We start from the raw sequence: 24,241 nt of genomic DNA, 5'->3' as shown, positions 1-24,241 counted from the left end.
CCACCTCTTTTTCTCTCTCTCCCCCCTCAACCTCTCTCTGTGTTTCTCTCTCCCCATCTCTCTCTCTCTCTCTCTTACCTAGAGAGGAACCCACTGGGTGTTCCGCTGGTGAATCAGTGCCCGGAAGCTCTAAATCCTCCTCTCTGCTAATCCTAGTCCCATACCCACCATGTGTTTGGTTTTACTTTTTAAAAGTAAAATTAATAGACTTTAAGAGCAGTTTTAGATTTACAGAACATTGAGCAGACACTGACTGCGGAGAATCCTCATATGCCCTCTCCCCGCTGCACACAATTTCCCCTATCATCAGCAGCTGGGGGTTTTATCATAAATCTGTTACAACCGATGAAACACTGTTGGCACATTGTCATTGACTGAAATCCACAGTTACACTGGAGTTCACTCTTGGGGATGTACAAATGCACAGTGTCCTGTGTCCACCATGACAGTATCGCACAACATAGTAGACCCTCTGTGGTCCACCCATTCATCCCGCCCTCTCACCCACTGGTCCCTGGAAGCCACTGATCTTTTGCTGTCTCCAGAGTTTTGATTTTTCTAGAATGACCAGACGACACTTAGCTGCATTCTGCATCCCTTCATTCCAGAGGGTGTTATATGCAGCCCTCAGCCACCTCCTGCAGGCGTGATTGGCTCCTGTCCTCTTAAGGTTCCTTCCTTCCTTCCTTCTTTCCTCCCTCCCTTTCTTTCTTCCTTTTTACTTCCTTCCTTCCCTTTCTCCCTCCCTCCCTCTCTCTCTCCTTCCTTCCTTTCTCCCTCCCTCCCTTCTTCTTCTTTTTTTGTTAAGTACTGTTCTTTATTCACAGTTTGGTGTTAAATGCTCTCTTTTATGAATTTAAGGCGCCAGGAGTTGTCTACTCGAACAGCATGCTTCATCTGGCCCACCAAGGCGACCTTCAGCCCCCAGTTCTTTCTCCTCAAATTGAAAACACAAATACACACACACGCCCCTACTTATTTCCTAGAATTCAAGCTTGCACCAAAGAGAGCCACAAGGATAGAAAGCCCGGCGGAGGTCACCGGGCAACCCCTCCGGATTCCCAGAAAGGGGATGGGGTCAAAACTCTCACATCTCATTCTGCCTCACTCAGTCGTCGCCCATTCCCAATTCTCGTGAGACTTCAAGCAGCGCAGCTTCTGCGCAGAGCAAGATACTGACAGTCTAGGCCCGGGGAGGGGGAGGGGAAAGGGGAGAGCGTGCCAGCGGCGTGGCCGCCATCTTGTTTGTGTCCCTCGCTTCCTGTGCGTCGGTTCTCTCCCATTCAGGCTTTCCCCTTCCTTCCGCCATGCCTGGGTCTGTGCATTGCCCTACTCCGCAGGAGCTCCTGCTGTTCCTGGACTCTTAAGCAAAGGCGTGTGAGTGTGTGGGAGCTTCTGTGTGAGGGAGGGTGAGAGGGGAGCGGCGGCGGGGGGAGGGGCAGGGCTACGGTAGCCCGGTCCGGTCTGCTGGCTGCCAAGTTGTGTTCTCACCAGCCCCGATGCTGTCGTCCTCGCCGCCGTGCTCGTGGGGCTCGTGCATCTGCTTTATCTTTCCATTTCTTTCTTTTTCTCCTCCCTTCCATTTTTCTTTCTTTCCTCCCTCCCGCCTTTCTCTCCCCTTCTTTTCCTTCCTTCCTCCCTCCCACCTTTCTCTCCCCTTCTTTTCCTTCCTTCCTCCCTCCTGCTTCTCTCTCCCCTTCTTTTCCTCCCCTCCCCACTCGCCCCCTCCCCTCCTCCCCTCCTCCCTCCCTCCCACCTCCCCTCCTCCCCTCCTCCCCTCCTCCCCTCCTCCCCTCCTCCCCCTCCTCTCCTCCCCCCTCCCCTCCTCCCCTCCTTCCCCCTCCCCCTTCCCTTTCTACCTCCCCTCCCCCTCCCCTTTCTACCTCCCTTCCCCCCTCCCCCTCCCCTCCCTCCCTCCCTTCCTTCCTTCCCTCCCTCCCTTCCCTCCCTTACTCTCTTCCTCTCTCCCTTCCCTCCCTCCCTTACTCTCTTCCTCTGTCCTTTCTTTCCTTTCCTTTCTTCCTTCTCTCTTTCTTTCTTTCTAGAAAGCCGACTGCATTTGCCTTTTATTACTGGATTTCCACGTAACCATTAAGTACATTTACAGTGTTGTGCTAACACCACCTTTGCCTAGTTCCAGTCAAAGGTAATAATTTTTTATTACCCCAAGTGGAAACACCATCTATTAGCAATCACTCCCCATTCTCTGCTCTCCCCAGCCTTTGGGAACCACTGATGGGTTCCAGATGCTACAAGCGTTTTCACTGCAGCATCGTTTGCAAACGCCAGCAGGTGGGGCACAGCCCTTATGAACAGATGACACATATTCATAGAATGGAAAATCTTTCTGCCATAAGCAGGAATAAAGCTCAGATACATGCTGTGGTGTATCAGTACTGTTACAATTGCATGCTACAGTGCAGATTAACCTTAAAACATATGTTTGGTGAAAGAAATGAGACACAAAAGGACCCATCTCGTATGACTCCATTTAGGTGAAATGTTCAGAACGGGCAAGTCCATAGAAGTAGAAACAGAAAGCAGAGTGGTAATTGGTTTATTTTTCAAATAAACTTTACATTGCCTTTTTTTTTTTTTTTGAGTCAGAGTCTCACTCTATCACCCAGGCTGGAGTGCAGTGGTGCAATCTCGGCTCACCGCAACCTCCATCTCCCAGGTTCAAGCAGTTCTCCTTCCTCAACCTCCCGAGTAGCTGGGGACTACAGGCGTGTGCTACCACGCCCGGCTAATTTTTGTATTTTTAGTAGAGATGGGGTTTCATGGCCAGGCTGGTCTCGAACTCCTGACCTCATGATCCACCCTGCTTGGCCTCCCAAAGTGCTGGGACTACAGGCGTGAGCCACTGCACCCAGCCGTTGCCTAAATTTTTAAGAAAGAAATTAGCCAAGCATGCTGATGCATGCCTGTAGTTCCAGCTATTTGGTGGGCTGAGGAGAGAGGATTGCTTGAGCCCAGGAGTTGAAGGCTGCAGTGAACTATGACAATTGTGCCACTGCCCTCCAGCCCGAGTGACAGAGCCAGATCTGTCTCTTGAAAAAATAAAAATTAAATATATTTAAGTGGTTCATAAAGACACATATGGAAATCTCATGAAATTAAAGTTACTGAGCAAAGACCATGTATAGTCATTTACTGTATTAATTATATGTAGCATCTATTGCAGGCTAGGTCACCTAAGAAAAGCTCATTGACTTCCCACAGCAACCCTTTGAGACAGGGAGGGGGAAATGGTGGTGCAGAGAGATAAAGAAATCTGCCCAAGTTTACAAAACACTGGCCAGGTGCAGTAGCTCACTTCTGTAATCCCAGCACTTTGGGACGCTGGGCAGGAGGATGACTTGAGGTGAGGAGTTCCAGACCAGCCTGGGCAACATAGCAAGATGCCATCTCTCTAATAAAAAATAAAACATCTGCTGGATGAGGTGGTATGTGCCTGCAGTCATAGCTACTTGAGAGGCTGGGGCAGTAGGATTGCTTGAATCCAGGAGTTGGAGGTTGCAGTGAGCTATGATTGCACCATTGGACTGTAGCCTGTGCAACAGAGTGAGACTCTGTCTCTACAAAAATAAATAAATAGGTCAGGCCTGGTGGGTCATGCTTGTAGTCTGGGAGGCCAAGGCGGGTAGATCACTTGAAGTCAGGTGTTCAAGACTGGCCAGACCAACATGGAGAAACCCTGTTTCTACTAAAAATGCAAAATTAGCCGGCATGGTGGCCCATGCCTGTAATCCTAGCTATTCGGGAGGCTGAGGCAGGAGAATCACTTGAACCCTAGAGGCGGAGGTTGTGGTGAGCCGAGATCGCCCCATTGCACTCAAGCCTGGGCAACAAGAGTGAAACTCTGTCTCTATATAAATAAAATGAAAAAAATAATTACACAACAGTCAGAGGAGGGATTTGAACTGAGATCTGCTGATTCCCACATGCCTCTTTCTGTCTGATGGCTACATTTCTTTGCCTCAGAAGATAGAGGCATACTTCTTGGGAACTGCAAAACAATCAGAGCATGATTTTTGGCTCTTTTCTTAGTGCCACTCTGCCTCCTGCCTCTGCTTTCCTATATGGATAACCCCAGAGAAGTCATTGGTTGAAATTTAGGGGCGCACTCTGCTCCAAGGTGGTGTAGCCATGGGTGGAAACATCTCGTCATATCTGGAAGAGGGAAGAACACGATTTATTGGAAGGGAGTAAGAGGTCAGAGAGGAATGAATGGAAGTTCCAGTCAAGGAATATTTTTTTCTTCTTTTTTGAGAGAGAGGGTCTGGCTCTGTCATCCAGACTGGAGGGCAGTGGTGCCGTCATAGCTTGCTGCAGACTCAAATTCCTGGGCTCAAGCCACCCTCCCGCCTCAGCCTCCAAAGTTCTGAGATTAAAGGTGTGAACCACCACGTCAGCCTGGAGCATTTTCCTTTGGGGGACAACATAGAGGAATAGTGGAGGGTATTTTTTTTTTAATTGTACTTTAGGTTCTGGGGTACATGTGCAGATCATGCAGGATTGTTGCATAGGTACATACATGGGAAGGTGGTTTGCTGCCTCCATCCCCCTGTCATCTGTTTCTGGCATTTCTCCCCATGTTATCCCTCCCCAACCTCCCCACCCCCTGCTGTCCCTCCCCTAACCCCACCCCCAAACAGACCCCAGTGTGTGATGCTCCCCTCCTTGTGTCCATGTGTTCTCATTGTTCAATACCTGCCTATGAGTGAGAACATGCAGTATTTGATTTTCTGTTCTTGTGTCAGTTGGCTGAGAATGATGGTTTCCAGATTCATCCATGTCCCTTCAGAGGACACAAACTCATCGTTTTTATAATGGCTGCATATATTCCATGGTGTATATGTGCCACATCTTTGTCCAGTCTATCATAGTTTTTAGAGCCAGCCCATTTATGGGTTCAAGTCTCACATCTACCATTTCAATAGCTTCGCCTGAAAGCTCCACACTTCAGTATTCTCAATGAGTATCCTCAAGGTACTTCAAAAGGGGGTTGAAAAAATAGTACCATTCTCACTAGGTTGATGAGAATATTAAATTATAGGAGGCCCAGAGTGGGAATGGAACCAAAGCCAGCTTTACCATTTGCCAAGAGTAGCCCCTTGGGCAAATCCAGGTATGGTGAAGGCCGAGAACCTTTCTTCATCCAGTAACTGACGTCTCCCTGTCACATCTCACCCCAGGCACAGACTCCATGCCGGGAGCCAATCACTCCACAGTGACCCAATTCATCCTCATCGGATTCTCTGCTTTCCCCCACCTGCAGCTAATGCTCTTCCTGCTTCTCCTGTTGATGTACCTGTTCACACTGCTGGGCAACCTGCTTATCATGGCCACTGTCTGGAGTGAGCGTGGCCTCCATACGCCCATGTACCTCCTCCTGTGTGCCCTCTCTGTCTCCGAGATCCTCTACACTGTGGCTATAATCCCGCGCATGCTGGCTGACCTACTGTCCACTCGGCGGTCCATCGCCTTCCTGGCCTGTGCCAGCCAGATGTTCTTCTCCTTCACCTTCGGCTTCACACACTCCTTCCTGCTCACTGTCATGGGCTACGACCGCTATGTGGCCATCTGCCACCCGCTGCGCTACAGCGTGCTCATGAGTCCGCGGGTCTGTACCTGCCTGCTGGGCTGCTCCTGGGCTGGTGGCTCTGTCATAGGGATGGTGGTGACCACGGTCATTTTCCACCTCTCCTTCTGTGGACCCAGTGAGATCCACCATTTTGCTTGCCATGTGCCGCCTCTGCTGAAGTTGGCCTGTGGCGATGATGTGCTGGTGGTGTCCCTGGGTGTGGGCTTGGTGTGTATCATGGCCCTGCTGGGCTGTTTGCTCCTCATTCTCCTCTCCTATGCCTTCATCGTGGCCGCCATCTTGAAGATCTCTTCTCCTGAAGGTCGGAACAAGGCCTTCTCCACCTGTGCATCTCACCTCACAGTGGTGGTCGTGCACTATGGCTTTGCCTCTGTCATTTACCTGAAGCCCAAAGGTCCTCAGTCTCCAGAAGGAGAAACCTTGATGGGCATCACCTACACGGTCCTCACGCCCTTCCTCAGCCCCATCATCTTCAGCCTCAGGAACAAGGAGCTGAAGGTTGCCATAAAGAAGACCTTCTTTAGTAAACTCTACCCAGAAAAAAATGTAATGACCTAGGAGAAATTCATTAGCACAACTAAATTGGATTACCAAAGGCTATTGCTAAAAATTACATTTTGTGGTGGCTAACGCCTGTAATCCCAGCACTTTGAGACTCCAGTGGAGGCGGATTACCTGAGGTCAGGGGTTCGAGACCAGCCTGGCCAGCATGGCAAAATCCCATCTCTACTAAAATTACAAAAATTAGCCAGGCATGGTGGCACACGCCTGTAACCCTAGCTACTTGGGAGGCTGAGGCATAAGAATCACTTGAACCCAGGAGGTGGAAGTTGCAGTGAGCCAAGATTGTGCCACTGCACTCCAGCCTGGGTGACACAGTGAAACTCTGTCTCAAAAAAAAGGAAAGAAAAAGAAAAGAAAATTACATTCCAGCTAAGCACCCTGGCTCACACTTGTAATTCCATTGCCTTGGGATGCCAAGGCAGGAGGATCGCTTGAGGCCAGGAGTTAAAGACCAGCCTGGGCAACAAAGTGAAATTTTGTTATGCTTTAAGATTTACAGGGGACCTTGTAGAGAGCATACAATTATAAACAGAAGGGTGAATCAGCATCAGGGAAGTATTTGGAGTGGAAGTGTGTGTAAGATACTAACACAGTGAATAACCAGGTTTGATTATTTCTATCTGCTGCAAGATAGGTGTCAGCACCAAACCTGTAATCTAGATTCCTCTTGCCAAAAGCCGCAGTCATCTAATACACCCAATAATACAAACCAGCAATGCAAACAGATGGGAGATTTCATGGCCCACTCTCTGTGAGTGCAGCACCAGTTAGCTACAACTCAGATTTTGTAAGGCTACTCCAGATTATAGCACAGGAGAGAAAGTGCCCTAAATTTCACCGCTGCACAGATCTATGCAATAGAAGTTAGAAATAGCAATAAACAGACTTTCTGAAAGACATCGAGGGAAACTTGGCATTTCAAGGGTGAATCTTGACTAGTTGTCGAGAGACCGAGATGTCTCCATAGATGGATCGAGGAAAAAGTCAACACTGTGAGATACCAAATGCTGTGTCAGAATGCTGTGACACGGAACATGGGCCAGCCGGGAGCTCTCTGTTGAATCAGGACACAGTGCAGACTGCAGGATGAAAGTTGATCTCATGGTCACGCAGGCTCACCCACTTCCCAATGGACAGGGATTTAAGATTGACCCACCTGTATAGTATTTAAATATTTATTGACAGTAGGTCTTTCTGTGTTTGAGCTATGCATCATTTTTTTCCTAAAGTGTGAATTCTCTTAATTTCGACTTAAGCAGTGAAAACATCCCACATTAGCACGAAGAGTGAGTATGTGGGAATCCGTTTCAATCAAAACTTGGAAACTCAGAGAAGCTCCCTTTGCAGAGTATGTGCCACAGTTCCCATTTCTTGTTACCCGCCAGACATGTCACGTCATTAGCGCCTCACAAGGTGGGAGTAGAGCAGATACATAATCACAGTCCCTGTGTTTGGTAGAGCAGGAAGCTGAGCCTCAAAAGACTCATGGCTCAGGCCAGGCACCGTGGCTCACGCCTGTAATCCCAGCACATTGGGAGGCTGAGGTGGGCGGATCACGAGGCCAAGAGATTGAAACCAGGCTGGCCAACATGGTGAAACCCTGTCTCTACTAAAAACATACAAAAATTAGCTGGGTGTGGTGGCATATCACTGTAGTCCCAGCCACTCAGGAGGCTGAAGCAGGAGAACCCCTTGAACCTGGGAGGCAGAGGTTGTAGTGAGCCAAGATTGCACCACTGCACTCCAGCCTGGCGACAGAGGGAGACTCCATCTCAGAAAAACACAAAAAACAACAAAACAACAAGAAGAAGCATGGCTCGTCAGAAACCACCACCCAACCTGGAAGAGCCAAGCTTCAATGTCAGTCTTTTCCAGATGACTGGTCCTTCTTCAAATGAAACATCTCAGCATCCTTAGAGTCTTTTATGGCACAGGGAGACAGCTGCAACCCACCATGCCCTGAAGTGCATCCTTGGAACACAGATGGAATATTTCTACAAACTCAAGAGTCCTCCATGATTTTTAAATAAGTTATAGTCTTGTAGAAATTCCTGAGTAACTTCTGTCCATTGAGCTCAGATGCTCCCCTCTCCTGACAACAGAGCCACCTGGGAAAGAACATAAGCCAAGTTTTTTATTTCCTTTGTTTAATAAAAGACCCCACTGGCCTCTGATCCTGCTTTTATCCAAATGGATAGAGACCCTGGAAAGAGGCTGTGGAAAAGAGGTTTCCATTACACTTGTATGAATGAACCAACATCTGTTTAATGGTTCTTTATTGGCTGGGCATGGTGGCTCATGCCTGTAATTCCAGCACTTTGGGAGGCCAAGCCCTTCTGGACCAACCCTCTGGAAATTAGGATCCCAATGTAAAAAGGCAATATGTGGCCAGGCACGGTGGCTTATGCTTGCAATCCCAGCATTTTGGGAGGCCGAGGCAGGCGGATCCCTAGGTCAAGAGATCGAGACCATCCTAGCCAACATGGTGAAACCCTGTCTCTACTAAAAATACAAAAAAAAAAAAACTAGCTGGGTGTGGTGGTACGTGCCTGTAGTCCCAACTACTCTGGAGACTGAGGCAGGAGAATTGCTTGAAACCAGAAAATGGAAGTTGCAGTGAGCTGGGATCGCACCACTGCACTCCAGCCTGGGGATAGAGTGAGACTGTCTCAAAAAAAAAAAAAAAAAAAAAAAAAGGCAATGCATGAAGTGTTGAATGATGCCCTCTATGAGTTGGGCACTGGATGTCTTATGCTAACTTATTGTGATCCCTTAAGCTGCTACCTGCATGGGGTCATGAGTTTTGATCATCTCGTATGTTATCACATCCAGTACCAGCATGATACTTGGAAGATATATCAATTCTTAACAAATATTCCTAAAGTAGACTAATTTAATCTCACAACGCTGAACAATCCAGAATGTCGACTTATGTATTTGCTGTGAGAAAGAAACCTCATTGCCCCCCAGGGCAGTGGGAAAAATGTGTGGGGAGAGTCGTGTTTGACTGAGAAGGACCTGGGTTGAAATCCTGCCTCCTCGTTTCCACCAATTAGACTGACATCTTATAGACATATTCTATGTCGGTGTCAACAAAAGGATGTTTAGAGCAGTGACATTTATGATTGAAAAGCATTAGGTATACCCATGAATAAAGGACAGGCTTGGTGGGGTTTTGCTGTTTGTTTCTGTATTGTTTTTTTGAGACAGGGTCTTGCTCTGGTGCCCAGGCTGGTGTGCAGTGGTGCAATCTTGGCTCACTGCAACCTCAACCTCCTGAGCCCAAGCAGTTCTCCCACCTCAGCCTCCGATCTGGGACCACAGGCATGTGCCATCACAGCTGGCTAATTTTGGGATTTTTTTTTTTCTTTTGTAGAGATGGTTTCACCATGTTGCCAAGGCTGGTCTTGAAATCCTGAGCTCAAGCAGTCTGCCTGTCTTGGCCTCCCAAAGTGCTGGAACTGCAGGCATGAGCCACCATGCCCAGCCAATAAAGGACTGTTAAACAGATGTTGGTTCATTCATACAAGTGTAATGGAAAGCAACTATTAAAACTTTGTACCTCATCCAAGTCTGTTTCTCCCTGGGGGTCCCACCCAGCACCCTGGCTTTCTGTCCCATCTGCACACAGATGCTTCCCAGGTTCTTATCTTGATCTCTTTCTAACTGCCTACTCAGCATCTCCACATGGCTACATGGCAGGCATCCCAAACATAACGTGTGCAAATCTCTAGCTCTCGGTTATTCTCATGGTCGTTATCATTATCGCTCTCCATCTCTGTCTCTCTCTCTCTCTCTCTCTCACCCCTCTCCCCCACACATCTTCCTCCCAGCTTGTTTTCGATTTTGGTAAACAGTAACTCAGTCTCAATTCCTTGGAGACACTCTCAACTCCTCTCCTTCTCACACTCCCTGTCCTGTTCACTAGCATATCAGAGGTGGCTCTCCCTTCAAAACATATTCAGAACCTGGCTCCATCTCACCTCCTCTATTGCTACTGCCCTGGTTGAGGCCACCATTCTATCTCAGCTGGATGGTTTCTGTAACTGTCAAGCTGGTCTCCGTTCCACCACCCCTACTCTACACTATAGTCTCAATAAAGAGGGAGATTGAGGCTGTGTGTGGTAGCTCAAGTCTGTAATCCCAGCCTTTTGGGAGGCCAAGGTGGGCAGATCACTTGAGATCAGGAGTTTGAGACGAGCCTGGACAACATGGTGAAACCCCATCTCTACTAAAAATACAAAGAAAATTAGCTGGGCATGGTAGCGCACGCCTGTAATCCCAGCTCCTTGGGGAGGCTGAGGCAGGAGAATCCCTTGAACCTGTGAGGTGGAGGTTGCAGTGAGCCAAGATAGTACCACTGCACCCCAGCCAGGGCAACAGAGCAAGACTGTGTCTCAAAAAAAAAAAAAAAAAAAAAAAAGGAAGGAGATTGAGCCTTTTAGATGTACATTGTATTGTATCTCCTCTGCTTAGAACCTTCCGGTGGTTCTCTGTCTCACTCACAGGGAAATCTGAAGTTTCTATGGTGCCCACAAAACCCTGTGCACCTGGGCCTTGCTGCTTCTCTGGCCTCTTCTCTTTCCCTCAGTCACTCTGCTCTAACCTCCCCACTGTCCCTCAAACACACCAGACATGCTCCTACCTCAGGAACTTTGCACATGCTGTGCCTGCTAACAGGAATTCCCTTCTCCCCACACCAACTGCCAGATGTCCACATGGCTTCTCTTTCACTGCCTAAAGCTTTCTGCTTGAATATCATAGAGTCCTTCCCCAACCACACTGCACAAAATAGCAAAACCCCTGGTCGCGTCATGTGTTTCTTGACATGATTTACTTTTGTCCTCATACCTAGTACCACCTGGCATCTCCTGCTTTTTGCGTGTCACTGCCTGTAACCACTAGAATGTTGCTTTGGGGAGATAAGTGACTTGTTTTGTTTTGTCCACTGCGGTATGCCCAGATAGGTTCTCAAACATTTAAAGAATGAGGGAAAAGGAAGGCAACCATGACGTACAAATTTTGTGTCCCCAATTAGAGTTTTCAAGTTTGTTAACAGGATGCACAACTGCTGTCTGTCCTTAGGCAGGTTACATTCCTTCTCTGATCCCACCTTGGAAGAAGGCCAAAGCCCAAAGCACCTACCTTCTAAGGCAGAGATGAGACTAAAGTGAGACAGTGTTTGCGAATGGCTCGGTACAGTGCCTGGCACACAGATACTCTCAATAAACACTAGTTAGGATCATGTCATCATTTCAAGGGTTGCTGAATGAGCTGGGACCAGAGGGAGAGGTGTCTGTTGGGGAAATGATCATTTGAAAGCCACCAATCTTTGAAGTATCCTGATAGTCAATGAGTCAGGTGTGGAAACTCAGCAGGAATCTGCAGTTCAGCAGGAGTGCCATGGGAAAAAGCATTATTCCAATTAAGCTCCATGACCTACCCCTCTCCTCCCAGAATTCCCTTCTCCAGGAACTGCCTCCTCTCTATGGCTCCCAGAACCCACGAATGGTCCAATGACCCACCATTGTGGTAACAGTTCACAGAAGTAGGATAGGCAACCTTTTGCTCTCTCAAGAGATGAAGACAAGTTCTGACCTGCCAGTAGGGCCATGCACTGGTTCAGCAATAAAGCCAACTGGTCTTGGGTAGATCACATTCCATCTCTTAGGCTCCGTTTACCATCGTTGAAATGGGTTTGATGATAATATATCCACCTCTGAGGAGTATGCTGAAAATTCAGTAGCATCATCTGTTGTAGGGTAATTGACAGTGTCTGGCATGCAGAAAGCAGGTGATAAATGTTAGATTTTTAAGGTCATTATATTTATTTGTTTTGGAATGGAGTTGGCTCTGTTGCCCAGGCTGGAGTGCAGTGGCGTCTTGGCTCACTACAACCTTTGCCTCCTGGGGTTCAAGCGATTCTCCTGCCTCAGACTCCAGAGTAGTTGAGATTACAGGCATCCGCCACCACACCCAGCTATTTTGTATTTTTAGTAGAGATGTGTTTTCACCATGTTAGCCAGGTTGGTCTTGAACTCCTGTCCTCAAGTGATCCGCCCACCTTGGTCTCCCAAAGTGCTGGATTATAGGTGTGAGCCACCATGACTTCCCTACGATTAGTATAATTATTTACGGCCGCCTTTGTTTCCTGTGCTAGTTTTGGGGGTTCAGAAAGGTGTTGGTTTCTGTTCCCAGCTGTTGAGGTACCATGTGTCTTGGTGCAGTGATACACAGAGAAATATCAGGGCTGTGACCAGGACATGGATTGTATTAGTCAGGGCTCTTCATAGAAACAGAATCAATAAGCTCTATATAGATAGATGATACATAGGTAATGGATAGATAGGTAAGTCGGTAGATGAATACATATATATTATGGGGGCCTGGAACCATGGCTCACACCTATAATCCCAGCACTTTGGGAGGCCAAAGTGGGAGGATAGCTTGAAGTCAGGAGTTTGAGACCAGCTTGGCCAACATGGCAAAACTCCATGTCTACTAAAAATATGAAAATGAGCCTGGTGTGGTGGTGTGCACCTGCAGTCCCAGCTACTTGGGAGTCTGAGGCAGGAGAATTGCTTGAACCTGGGCGGTGGAGGTTGCAGTGAGCCAAGATTGCACCACTGCACTCCAACCTGGGTGACAAAGTGAGATTTCATCTCCAAAACAAGAAAAGAGAGAGAGAGAAAGAAAGGAAGAAGGAAAGAAAAAGAAAAGAAAGGGAAGGAGGGAAGAGAAACAGAGGAAGAAGACTGAAGTGTTCCCATTCACTACATCTCTTGAGAGAAAGCCAGCCATTTCAGCAGTTCTGTGGAAAGAGTTTGGTGAAGAAGGTCTTCTTTATGGCAACCTTCAGTTCCTTGTTCCTGAGGCTGAAGATGATGGGGCTGAGGAAGGGCGTGAGGACCGTGTAGGTGATGCCCATCAAGGTGTCTCCTTCTGGAGACTGGGGACCTTTGGGCTTCAGGTAAATGACAGAGGCAAAGCCATAGTGCACGACCACCACCGTGAGGTGAGACGCACAGGTGGAGAAGGCCTTGTTCCGACCTTCAGCAGAAGGGATCTTCAAGATGGCAGCCACGATGAAGGCATAGGAGAGGAGAATGAGGAGCAAACAGCCCAGCAGGGCCATGATACACACCAAGCCCACGCCCAGGGACACCACCAGCACATCATCGCCACAGGCCAACTTCAGCAGAGGCGGCACGTGGCAGAAGAAATGGTGGATCTCATTGGGTCCACAGAAGGAGAGGTGGAAAATGACCGTGGTCACCACCATCCCTATGACAGAGCCACCAGCCCAGGAGCAGCCCAGCAGGCAGGTACAGACCTGTGGACTCATGAGCACGTTGTAGCGCAGCGGGTGGCAGATGGCCACATAGCGGTCATAGCCCATGACAGTGAGCAGGAAGGAGTGTGTGAAGCCGAAGGTGAAGGAGAAGAACATCTGGCTGGCACAGGCCAGGAAGGCGATGGAGTGCCTGGTGGACAGCAGGTCAGCCAGCATGCGCGGGATTATGGCTACGGTGTAGAGTATCTCAGAGACAGAGAGGGCACACAGGAGGAGGTACATGGGCGTGTGGAGGCCATGCTCGCTCCAGATGGTGGCCATGATGAGTAGGTTGCCCAGCAGTGTGAACAGGTACATCAGCAGGAGCAGCAGGAAGAGCATCAGCTGCAGGTGGGGGAAGGTGGAGAAGCCGACAAGGATGAATTCATACATGCAGGTGTGGTTTTGCCCCAGCATGGCAGCCACCCCTAGTCAGAGGAGAGGAAAGAAGAGCCAGTGGTTAGGAGCACGGGGTGTCTAGTGACTTTTACCTGGGAGGACACCTGAAAGCGCCTCCTTCATCCGTCCCAGCCATGGTTACTCCATCTGCAAAATGGCATATTATCGAGGTTTAAATAACATCACTCATCTTAAGTGCTTTGCACAGGTCCTGACACGAACTAGAAATTTAATAAATTATAAATACTGTTAATTATTCTGCTGTTGTTATTGGCATCATGATTATTTGACCCATGCACCACCGCCTGCACCTTGTACACCTTGCTTTTCTGCCTTTGTTCGTTTTGGTCTTTTTGTGCTTCTCCCTATCTTTATGGGTCCAAACCCTGCCAGAATTTTATGGCCAAGCTGCTCCCTGATTGCTGCCTTCAGCTGGAAGTCGTCTCTTTCTTGTGGCATGGAAATGTCCAGACTCTGTTTATTTCTCATCACCGCTGCTTTCTAGCTGTGAGATGCAAGGCAGGTTGCTTCCCTTCTCTGAGCCTCATTGCTCCCCTGGAAAATTGAAACTGCCTTTGCCAAATTATTGAAGAGGGAGACCCAGGCATCTCAGATCAACCTCCCCTTTTTCCTAAGACTGTAAACTTCCCCTTTTCATTCCTAAGACTGTAAACCAAAGCCCTTTTCATGTGTAATTCCTGAGACTGTAAACTGAGATCTTTTTCATATGTAATTCCTAAGACTGTAAACCGGAACTCTTTTCATATGTAATTACTTAGACTGTAAACCGAGACCCTTTTCATATGTTAAGCTATAAACCTAAGATTCTTCCACGCGTAACATCTAAAGTATAAGCCTATGTAAAGACGGAACCTTCCTTTGTTAGGCCAGCTTGGCTGTTAGGCAGCTATGCCACCTTGCTCCCAGCCGAATAAACTTCTTCCTCCTGTATTCGGTGTTGGAGAGACCCATTTCCCGCGGCTGCTCCTGCTAGGAAGGAAGTCTCGGATAGCAGACAGCAGGAAAAAGTCTCTTAGGTGGTTCCCCTAGCCTTGTGGTGCATCCCTGCAGAGGGACTGCTGCTCACCGGGGTGACACATCCTGAGAGCACTCCCGGACAGGTATTTGCCTGGTGGAAAAGCCTCGCCAGAGCGGAGCAGGGAGGCCCTGCAGTATGGATCCACCCAGTGGCTGAACACCAAGGAGGAATGAGCATTTGGGGAAGTCCAGACAACTGAATTTGGTAAGATTGACCAAGGGAAAGTAGCCCACCCCGTGTTTGGTGGAAGCATGGCCTGATCACCCATGGATGCCAGATTTGGCACGTTGGAAGGTAGCTCCCTGTTGGAAGGAGAGCATTCGATTCTGTGTCTGTGTGTGTGGATGTGTGTCTATGTCGTCGAGCAATTTGTAAAAATTAGAGACAGCCACATAAGGCTGAGTGAAGAAGCCTCTGGGCGTTGTAAAAGGATTGAAGTGAATGTAAATTGGAAAGTGCTCCGTGCTGCCTCTTGCGAGGCAGGAACTACTGTGAGTGAGCTAACACTCTCCTAAGTGTGGGAATTGTTTTTTTGAATCGTTAATATGGCTCACTCCCATAGCCATTCCACCCCTTTAGAAACCATGCTGAAAAATTTCAAGAAGGGATTTAGTGGGAATTATAAAGTAACTATGACACCAGAGAAATTGAGGGTTTTATGTAGGGAAGATTGGCCAGCATTTAGGGTAGGTTGGCCCACAGAGGGGACCCTAGACAGCCCCTTGTCTCCAAAGTAAGGCATGAGGTTATATACGGCGAGCTAGAACACCTTGATCAATTTCCATACATGGACTCGTGGTTGCAGTTAGTGTTAAACCCTTCGAAGTGGCTAAGAGAGCAGGCAGGATTTGCATGCGTGAATACTTCCGTTATTGGAAGTAGCTAACCAGGCATTTGTAAACCAAGAGGCGGTAAGCCAGAGGGAAAAATCACAGGGAAAGGGAATGTCAGGCTCAACGGAAGGCTGACTTGATAGCTGCTGCTATGAGAGGAACGCCCCCAAGAACGTGGAAAAAGGGGGGTTCCTGGAAAGCCCCACAGTCTGCCTTCCTGCGCCTGCAATGCAATCAGTGTGCATTTTGTCAAGAAATAGGACATTGGAAAAAAATGCCCACAGTTAATGGGAGAACAGGGTGATCCTAAGCACAAGGATCCAGATAAAAAGTGAAGGGGCTCTGTTCAATCTAATGGAAGGGCCACTGGACTAAAAGAGGGGGGCCGGACTCATATGCCCCCACAGAGCCCACAGTTCGGACGACAACCCTGTAACCCCCCACGGGAAGAAAAAACCAATATTGTTAGAGCTCAAGGTGTTAAGAGAACAGACTTTTTTGTACTTAATGGACTGCCCCTGCCCCCCTTGTCTGGCAAAATCTGTTGTGCAAATCGAGGGCCACTATCCCATTCAAAAGGAGACTCCCTGCAGTTAAAAATGCGTCAGGCAGGGGTCATCCAGGCTCTCAGTGTCCCTTGGGAAGGAGGGTGGAGCCTTCCTAGCCAGAAGCAGAGGACTGATATTATCGCCCAGGCCCGTGCAGGGCTTACGTGGCTTTGCACCCAACTCATACACGCAGTTGGGATTATTGCCAGCAGAAGATAGTTGGTTCACTTAATTGGACTTAAAGCATATCTCCTTAGCATTGGAGTGGCCTAGGAGGGTCAAAAACTATTTGCATTTCAATGGCAGAAACCCAGAAGCAGGTGTAACCACTCAATACACCTGGACCCACCTTCCCAGGGGCTCAGAAACTCTCTCATCATTGATGGGGAGGCATCAGCCTGTGACCGCCCCCCCAGAAGCTTCTTGCTTGCATGCTGCCCCCGTATGCTGATAACCTTCTATTGGGACACCCCACGGCAGTCGGGTGTGCAAACAAATGCCTTACTTCGGCACCTGGAGGACTGTGGGTATAAAGTGTCTAAAAGGAAAGCCCAGATATGCCAAAAAGCAAATGCAACATCTGAGGCTCACCTGGTTATTGGAAGGGGGAACGCAGCCTAGAAGCAAGCCGCTTGCCAAGTGACAGAACCTGGGATTAAACAGCAGGCGAGAGAGCTCCTGGGAGTGGTGGGTTTTGTAAATTGTGGATTTCCAAACTTCACAGTACTAGCCAAACCCCTCTATGATGTGACAGAGCGGGGAGACAAGGAGCCCTTTGAATGGGGATCCCAGCAGCGTCAGGCTTATCAGGAACTGAAAACAAAACTAATGTCAGCTCCAGCTTTGGGGCTGCCTGATTTAACAAAGCCCATCACATTATATGTGGCAGAAAGAGAAAAAGTGGCAGTTGGGGTCCTAGTCCAAACAGTAGGACCTTGGCCCAGGCCTTTAGCTTACCTGTCCATGCAGCTGGATGGAGTTTCCAAAGGATGGCCCCCATGCTTAAGGGCCCTGGCAGCAACTGCTCTGCTAGCACGAGAAGCAGATAAGCTAACTCTGGGACAGAACCTAAATATCAAGGCACCTCACGCAGTAGTGACTCTAATGAATACCAGAGGGCACCACTGGTTGTCAAATGTTAGGCTGACCAAATACCAGGGCCTGCTATGTGAAAATCCCCACATCGCGATTGAAGTCTGCAACACCTTAAACCCTGCCACTTTGCTCCCAACATCAGACGGTCCCGTTGAACACAACTCTGTTGAAGTCCTGGACACAGTCTATTCCAGCAGGCCTGATCTTCAGGACCAGCCATGGACAGTAGTAGACTGGGAGTTGTATGTGGATGGGAGCAGCTTTGTCAATCCATGAAGGGACAGATGTGCAGGCTACACCGTGGTAACTCTGGACACTGTAATCAAGGCTGAATCCCTGCCTCAGGGCACCTCAGCTCAGAAGGCTGAACTCATCCCTTTAACTCAAGCCCTAGAGCTGAGTAAAGATAAGGTTGTAAACATTGACTCTGACTCTCGATGTGCCTTCCCGACTCTCCAAGTACATGGAGTTCGGTACAAAGAGAGAGGCCTGTTAACCAGGGGGAAAAGAAATAAAGTATCAGCATGAAATTTTGCAGTTGCTAGAAGCAGTCTGGAAGCCCCGGAGGGTGGCGGTCGTGCATTGACAAGGACATCAGTGGGCCCACACCTCCGTGGCCCTGGGAAATTCCCGAGTGGATTCAGCAGCTCATAAGGCAGCATCTACCCCCTACCGAACGGCAGTTACAGCCCCGCTGATTCCCCAGATCCCTGATCTAACACCTACTTACTCTAAGGTGGAAAGAGACTTTCTCCGGACAGAAGGGGGGCAACTGATTAAAGAAGGATGGATCCGACTGCCAGATGGAAGAATAGCAGTACCACAGCTGCTGGGGCAGCAGGCGTACAAGTCATACATGAGACCACTCATTTAGGTCAAGAGTCGCTTGAAAAGATGTTGGGCTGGTACTTTTACATCTCACACTTACCAGCCTTGACCAAAACTGTGGCACAGCGATGCATTACATGTCAGCAACACAACTCGAGGCAGGGTCCAACTATTCCCCCTGGAATTCAAGCTTATGGAGCAGCTCCATTTGAAGATCTCAAGGTAGACTTTATTGAAATGTCCAAGTGTGGAGGACATAAGTATTTGTCGGTCCTGGTGTGCACATACTCTGGATGGGACTGAAAGAGCCCATGAAGTAACCTGTGTGCTGCTTCGAGATCTTATCCCTAGGTTTGGACTGCCGGACTGCCACTGCACATCGGAGCAGACAGTGGACCAGCATTTGTGGCAGATTTAGTCCGGAAAACAGCAACAGGCTTGGGATCACCTGGAAACTGCACACTGCCTACCGACCTCAGAGTTCCGGAAAAATGGGAAAAAATGAACAAGACTATCAAAAACAGCTTAGGGAAAGTGTGTCAGGGAGCAAGCTTAAAGTGGGTGCAGGCATTTCCCTTGGGGTTATTCAAAATTAGAGGCACCCCCTTTAGGAAAAACAGTATATTCCCCTATGAAGTCTTATACCATAGGCCCCCTCCCCTACTCTGGGCACTCCTAGGAACTCCTCGGGAATGGGGAGAGATTGAGTTAGGATGCTAGTTATCAGCTCTAAGGAGAATCGCTTAGGTTACCTCAACCTAAGTAAATAACAAATGTCCTGTAAGCCTTTTTCTCCCCAGTTCACCCTTTCTCACTAGGTAATCACGTGTGGATAAAGGACAGGAGTACAGCCCCTCTAAAGCCACAATGGAAAGGACCTCAGACCTGATCCTGACCAATCCCACAGCTGTGAAGGTAGAGGGAATCCCAGCCTGAATCCACCACAGCTGTAAAAACCAGCAACGGCTGAGACTTAGACCAAGGCAAGGACTGCAGAATCACCTTAAAGGACAACAGGCCTTGCTCCAGCCACGTCCCGGAAGCTGGCTGGTCCACGCACGGCCGAAGCATGAGGAGATTCATCATGGGACTTGTTCTTCTTAATATTTGGACTTGCACAGTAGGAACATTAACGAATTTTGAAGAGTGCCCTCAGTATGTACACCAGGTAGGACGTAAAAATTACTGCCATTCTTTTGTCCTGCAGTTCTGATAAATGTATGGGAACACAGAAGGGAACCTGTTTATGTAATGGTACTCAATATAAGGTGTGTGATCCATGAGATGGACAGGCAGCTGTGTCATCGGCATCATTAAGCCCTCTTTCCTCCTATTTAAGATATGTGAGCTGTTAGGGCATCCAGTTTCCTCTGCTAGGGAGAAGAGAGACCTAAAACTAGGGAACTGGACAGATGATTGGCCACGGAAGATAATTATTGAGTAATATGGGCCAGCCACATGAGCTGAGGATGGCTCATGGGGATACCAGACCCCTATTTACATGCTCAACCAGATCATCTGGTTGCAAGCTATTTTGGAAATACTCACTAATGAAACGGGTAAAGCTCTATGCCTCTTGGTCTGGCAAGAAACTCAAATGAGAAATGCAATTTATCAGAAACGGCTGGCCCTAGATTATTTGCTAGCAGTGGAAGGGGGAGTCTGTGGGAAATTCAGTCTAACCAATTGCCATCTGCACGTAGGTGACCGGGGCAAGCAGCAGAGGATATTGTGTGAGACAGGACCAAACTGGCACACGTGCCTGTAAGGGTGTGGCACGGATTTAACCCTGAGTCCTTATTTGGAGGTTGGTTCTCATCCTTGGGAGGATTCAAAACCCTCATCATAAGTGTTATAATAATAATAGGTGTTCGTTTACTGCTCTCTTATCTACTCCTCCTGTTCCTTCAGATGATTAGGGGATTCATCACTACTGTAGTTAGCCAAAAAATGACATCACAAGTGTATTATATGAAACATTATCAGTTGGTTTCTTCAGAAAATCTGGAAAGTGAGAATGAAAGTGAGACCTCTCACTAATATAAAGTGGTGAGGGTCTCAAAGGGGGGGATGAAGAGGGAGACCCAGGCATCTCAGATCAACTTCCCCTTTTTCCTAAGACTGTAAACTTCCCCTTTTCATTCCCAAGACTGTAAACCAAAGCCCTTTTCATATGTAATTCCTGTGACTGTAAACCAAGATCTTTTTCATATGTAATTCCTAAGACTGTAAACCGAAACTCTTTTCATATGTAATTCCTGAGACTGTAAACCGAGACCCTTTTCATATGTTAAACTATAAACCTAAGATTCTTCCACGTGTAACATCTAAAGTATAAGCCTATGTAAAGAAGGAACCTTCTTTTGTTAGGCGAGCTTGGCTGTAAGGCAGTTATGCCACCTTGCTCCCAGCCGAATAAACTTCTTCCTCCTGTATTTGGTGTTGGATAGATCCATTTCCCGCGGCTGCTCCTGCTACATTATGACTGAGAGAGCAAAAGAGATCTAACTTAACCAATTCCATCTTGCTTGTAACCTCTAAGCTGTCCTCGTTCATTCCTGGGCATAGGGTGAACTAACTTTGGGAGAAACTTATAGTTCATAGTTTGGAACAAGGATGATAACTGCCCTTCCCCAGAGAAGACCTCCTTCTTGCCTGGGGACTAGATTGGCTTTGTAGGACTAACATTAGACACAGAGATGAGAAATTCTGGTTTAGGAGTCATGTAGTTGGAGGCTACAAGATCCTGACCCTCCCTAAACTGCTCCCAAGATCAGTGCTTGAGGTCTTTTGCAGACCTTGCACTTGATGGATCAGCTGGAACCACCCAGGTCGATAAACTGGCTCATCTGATCTTGTGACTCCCCACCCAGGAACTGATTCAGCACAAGAAGACAGCTCTGACTCCCTATGATTTCATCTCTGACCAGCCAGCACTCCTGGCTCACTGACTTCCCCTACCCACCAAGTTGTCTTAAAAGACTCTGCTCCCTGAATGCTCAGGGAGACTGATTCAAGTAGTAATAAAACTCCAGTCTCCCATAGAGCCAGCTCTGCGTGAATTACGCTTTCTCTATTGCGATTCCCCTGCCTTGATAAATTGGCTCTGTATAGGCAGGGGGCAAGGTGAACCCATTGGGCAGTTAAAAATGGGAGTAAGAATCCTTATATTATGGGACTATTGTGAGGCATAAATGAGTTAAGCTTTTAGCTCCTGTTGATGTGGTGTAACTCATATGAGACCCTCCCAAGGATAAGGAGCTAACTGGCTTCACCATAGAGTCACGCCCTCTGACCCCAGCTGAGCCTGTGTCTCTAGTCACTTGCCAATGCACCTCTCTGAATCTCCTCCCCCTGCGCCCCCCTCCCTTTTTTTTTATAGAGTCTTGCTCTGTCTCCCAGTCTGGAATGCAGTGGCACAATCTCAGCTCACCACAACCTCTGTCTCCCGGGTTCAAGTGATTCTCCTGCCTCAGCCTCCCAAGTAGCTGGGATTACCAGGTATTAGCCAGGCCTGCACTACCACACCTGGCTAATTTTTGTATATTTAGCAGAGATGGGGTTTCACTATTTTGCCCAGGCTGGTCTCGAACTTCTGAGTTCAAGTGATCCATCTGCCTCGGCCTCCCAAAGTGCTGAGATTTATGGGTGTGAGCCACCATGCATGACCAAAAACTTCTTAGCGGATGATGGTTATGATCCATTGACCTCTGGGTTATGGGCCCAGCATGCTTCCACTACATGACTCTGCTGGTCTCCTCCCCTCTTTAACTCCTACCCTAGTCCTCCAACTCCAACCCTCCACTGGTGCAAAAACCTAGGTTGTCAGCCCTGGCTTCTCTCATCACCTTCCCTGAGTGGCCACAGTCAGATCTGCCCAGTTTCTCCCCCAGGGCAGCTCTCCTGCCTGCACCAACAGGAGCCCTTCTCCTTTATTTAGTTTATGGAAGTTCCCCAAAAAACTAAAATAGGAGGCTATGACTCCTTTCCCTCCCTCTTTTTTGCCAGTCTGCAAACAGGCTGGATGCAAAATTAAAAAGTTTATGTTAAAATGCAAACTGGGGCCAGGCGTGGTGGCTCATGCCTCTAATCCCAGCACTTTGGGAGGTGGAGGTGGGAGGACCACAAGGTCAGTTCAAGAGCAGCTTGGCCAAGATGGAAACCCCGTCTCTACTAAAAATGCAAAAAAATTAGCTGGGAGTGGTAGTGGATGCCTGTAATCCCAGACACATGAGAGGCTGAGACAGAGAATTGCTTGAACCTGGGAGGCAGAGATTGATTGCAGTGAGCTGAGATCATGCCACTGCATTCCAGCCTGGGCAACAGAACGAGATTCTGTCTCCAAAAAAAAAAAAAAAAAAAAAATGCAAACTGGATCAATGAATGAATGGATAAACAAAATGTGGTCCAACCATACAATGAAATATTATGCAACCATGCAAAAGGAATGAAGCAGTGACACATGCTACCATGTGGATGTACTTTGAGAACATGAGGCTGAGTGAAGGAGGCCAGTCAGGAAAGGCCACATAGTATATGATTCCATTTATAGGAAATGTCCAGAATAGGTAAATCCACAGAGAAAGAAAGCAGATGAGTTCCTGTTGGGGAATGGGAGTAGTGTGGAATGGGGAGTGACTGACCGATGGTTATGAAGTTTTTTTTGAATGGTGACAATGTCTTGTAACTAGAGGTGGTAACTGCACAGCATTGTCAATGTACTAAATGCCACTGATTGTCCCCTTTAAAATATTTAATGGATAATTTCATGGACAGATCATGAGGTCAAGAGATCGAAACCATGCTGTCCAACATGGTGAAACCCCTGTGTCTACTAAAAATACAAAAATTAGCTGGGTATGATGGCGCATGCCTGTAATCCCAGCTACTCAAGAGGCCGAGGCAGGAGTATTGCTTGAACGCAGGAGGTGGAGGTTGCAGTGAGCCGAGATCACGCCACTTCACTCTAGCCTGGTGACAGAGTGAGACTCCATCTCAAAAAACAAAACAAAAAACACGTATAATTGGAATGTCTGTCACACAAATGCTTGAGGTGACAGATCCTGTATTTACCCTGATGTAATTATTACTCATTGTATGCCTGTGTCAAAATAGCTCATGTACCCCGTAAGTATACACACCTACTGTGTACCTATACAAAGTAAAAATAAAAAGGAATACAGCACTGACCCATGCTACAACATGAGGAGCCTTGAAAACATGATGTCAGTTGGAAGAAGCCAGACAAAAGAGTCACATACGTTCTGATTCCATTAATATGAAATGTCCAGAACAGGCCAGTCCGTAGAGACAAAAAGCAGGTGTTGGTTGCCAACCCCAGGGGCTGGGAGAGGGGAATGGGGAGCAACTGATCATGGGTATGGGTTTTTTTTTTTTTTTGAAATGGAGTTTCGCTCTTGTTACCCAGGCTGGAGTGCAATGGCACGATCTCAGCTCACCACAACCTTCGCCCCTGGGTTCAGACAATTCTCCTGCCTCAGCCTCCTGAGTAGCAGGGATTACAGGCACGAGCCACCATGCCCAGCTAATGTTTTGTATTTTTAGTAGAGACGGGGTTTCACCGTGTTGACCAGGATGGTCTCGATCTCTTGACCTCGTGATCCACCCGCCTCGGCCTCCCAAAGGGGTATGGGTTTTTAAGCGGGGAGGATATATTTTGAAACTAGATAGAGGTGGTGGTTTGTGCAACTTTGTGAGTGTACTAAACACTAAGTTGTACACTTTATAATATTTAATTCAATATGATGTGAATTTATTTCAATTTTTAAAAAAATGCATCCAGGGGGTCAGGTGCAGTGACTCATTTCTGTAATCCCAGCACTTTGAGGCAAGTGGATAACCTGAGGTTAGGAGTTCTGGACCAGCCTGGCCAACAAGGTGAAACCCAATTTCTACTTAAAATACAAAAATTAGCCAGGTGTGGTGGTGCATGACTGTAATCCCAGCTACTAGGGAGGCTGAGGCAGGAGAATT

General features: G+C 47.9%; 2 protein-coding genes and 1 long non-coding RNA gene across 5 annotated transcripts in view; 2 read left to right on the top strand and 1 right to left on the bottom strand.

Moving 5' to 3' along the window:
- Positions 1 to 1,243: 1,243 nt before the first annotated feature.
- Positions 1,244 to 24,241, top strand: part of LOC118150239 (uncharacterized) — a 52,394-nt gene continuing 29,396 nt past the window's right edge. The window contains exon 1 of the long non-coding RNA XR_013530955.1: positions 1,244 to 1,377. This is a non-coding gene — a long non-coding RNA (uncharacterized LOC118150239). The remainder of the gene's footprint in view (positions 1,378 to 24,241) is intronic.
- Positions 1,955 to 20,682, top strand: OR10H1 (olfactory receptor, family 10, subfamily H, member 1). Of its 3 annotated transcripts, none has more exons than XM_078359929.1 (2): positions 1,955 to 15,147; positions 19,066 to 20,682. In XM_078359929.1, exon 1 carries the CDS (start codon positions 5,210 to 5,212, stop codon positions 6,164 to 6,166), a length of 957 nt encoding a protein of 318 aa, XP_078216055.1. In that variant the 5' UTR covers positions 1,955 to 5,209; the 3' UTR covers positions 6,167 to 15,147; positions 19,066 to 20,682. The 3 variants fall into 3 exon arrangements, with proteins under 3 accessions (XP_078216055.1, XP_054106473.1, XP_078216056.1); XM_054250498.2 differs by having other exon boundaries at positions 19,048 to 20,682; XM_078359930.1 differs by having other exon boundaries at positions 1,955 to 19,415; positions 19,951 to 20,682.
- On the bottom strand, positions 12,424 to 13,922 carry LOC100412230 (Uncharacterized). Its single transcript, XM_002761856.6, has one exon. It carries the CDS (start codon positions 13,920 to 13,922, stop codon positions 12,975 to 12,977), a length of 948 nt encoding a protein of 315 aa, XP_002761902.2. The 3' UTR covers positions 12,424 to 12,974.

This window comes from Callithrix jacchus, chromosome 22, assembly GCF_049354715.1.
Source record: "Callithrix jacchus isolate 240 chromosome 22, calJac240_pri, whole genome shotgun sequence".
In the NCBI taxonomy this organism is placed as follows: domain Eukaryota; kingdom Metazoa; phylum Chordata; class Mammalia; order Primates; family Cebidae; genus Callithrix; species Callithrix jacchus.
This window is presented reverse-complemented; position numbering and strand designations above follow the sequence as displayed.

Bases quoted from the DNA above. Each gene is read 5' to 3' on its own strand.
- OR10H1 (XM_078359929.1), top strand. From the start codon at position 5,210: ATGCCGGGAGCCAATCACTCCACAGTGACCCAATTCATCCTCATCGGA.
- LOC100412230 (XM_002761856.6), bottom strand. From the start codon at position 13,922: ATGCTGGGGCAAAACCACACCTGCATGTATGAATTCATCCTTGTCGGC.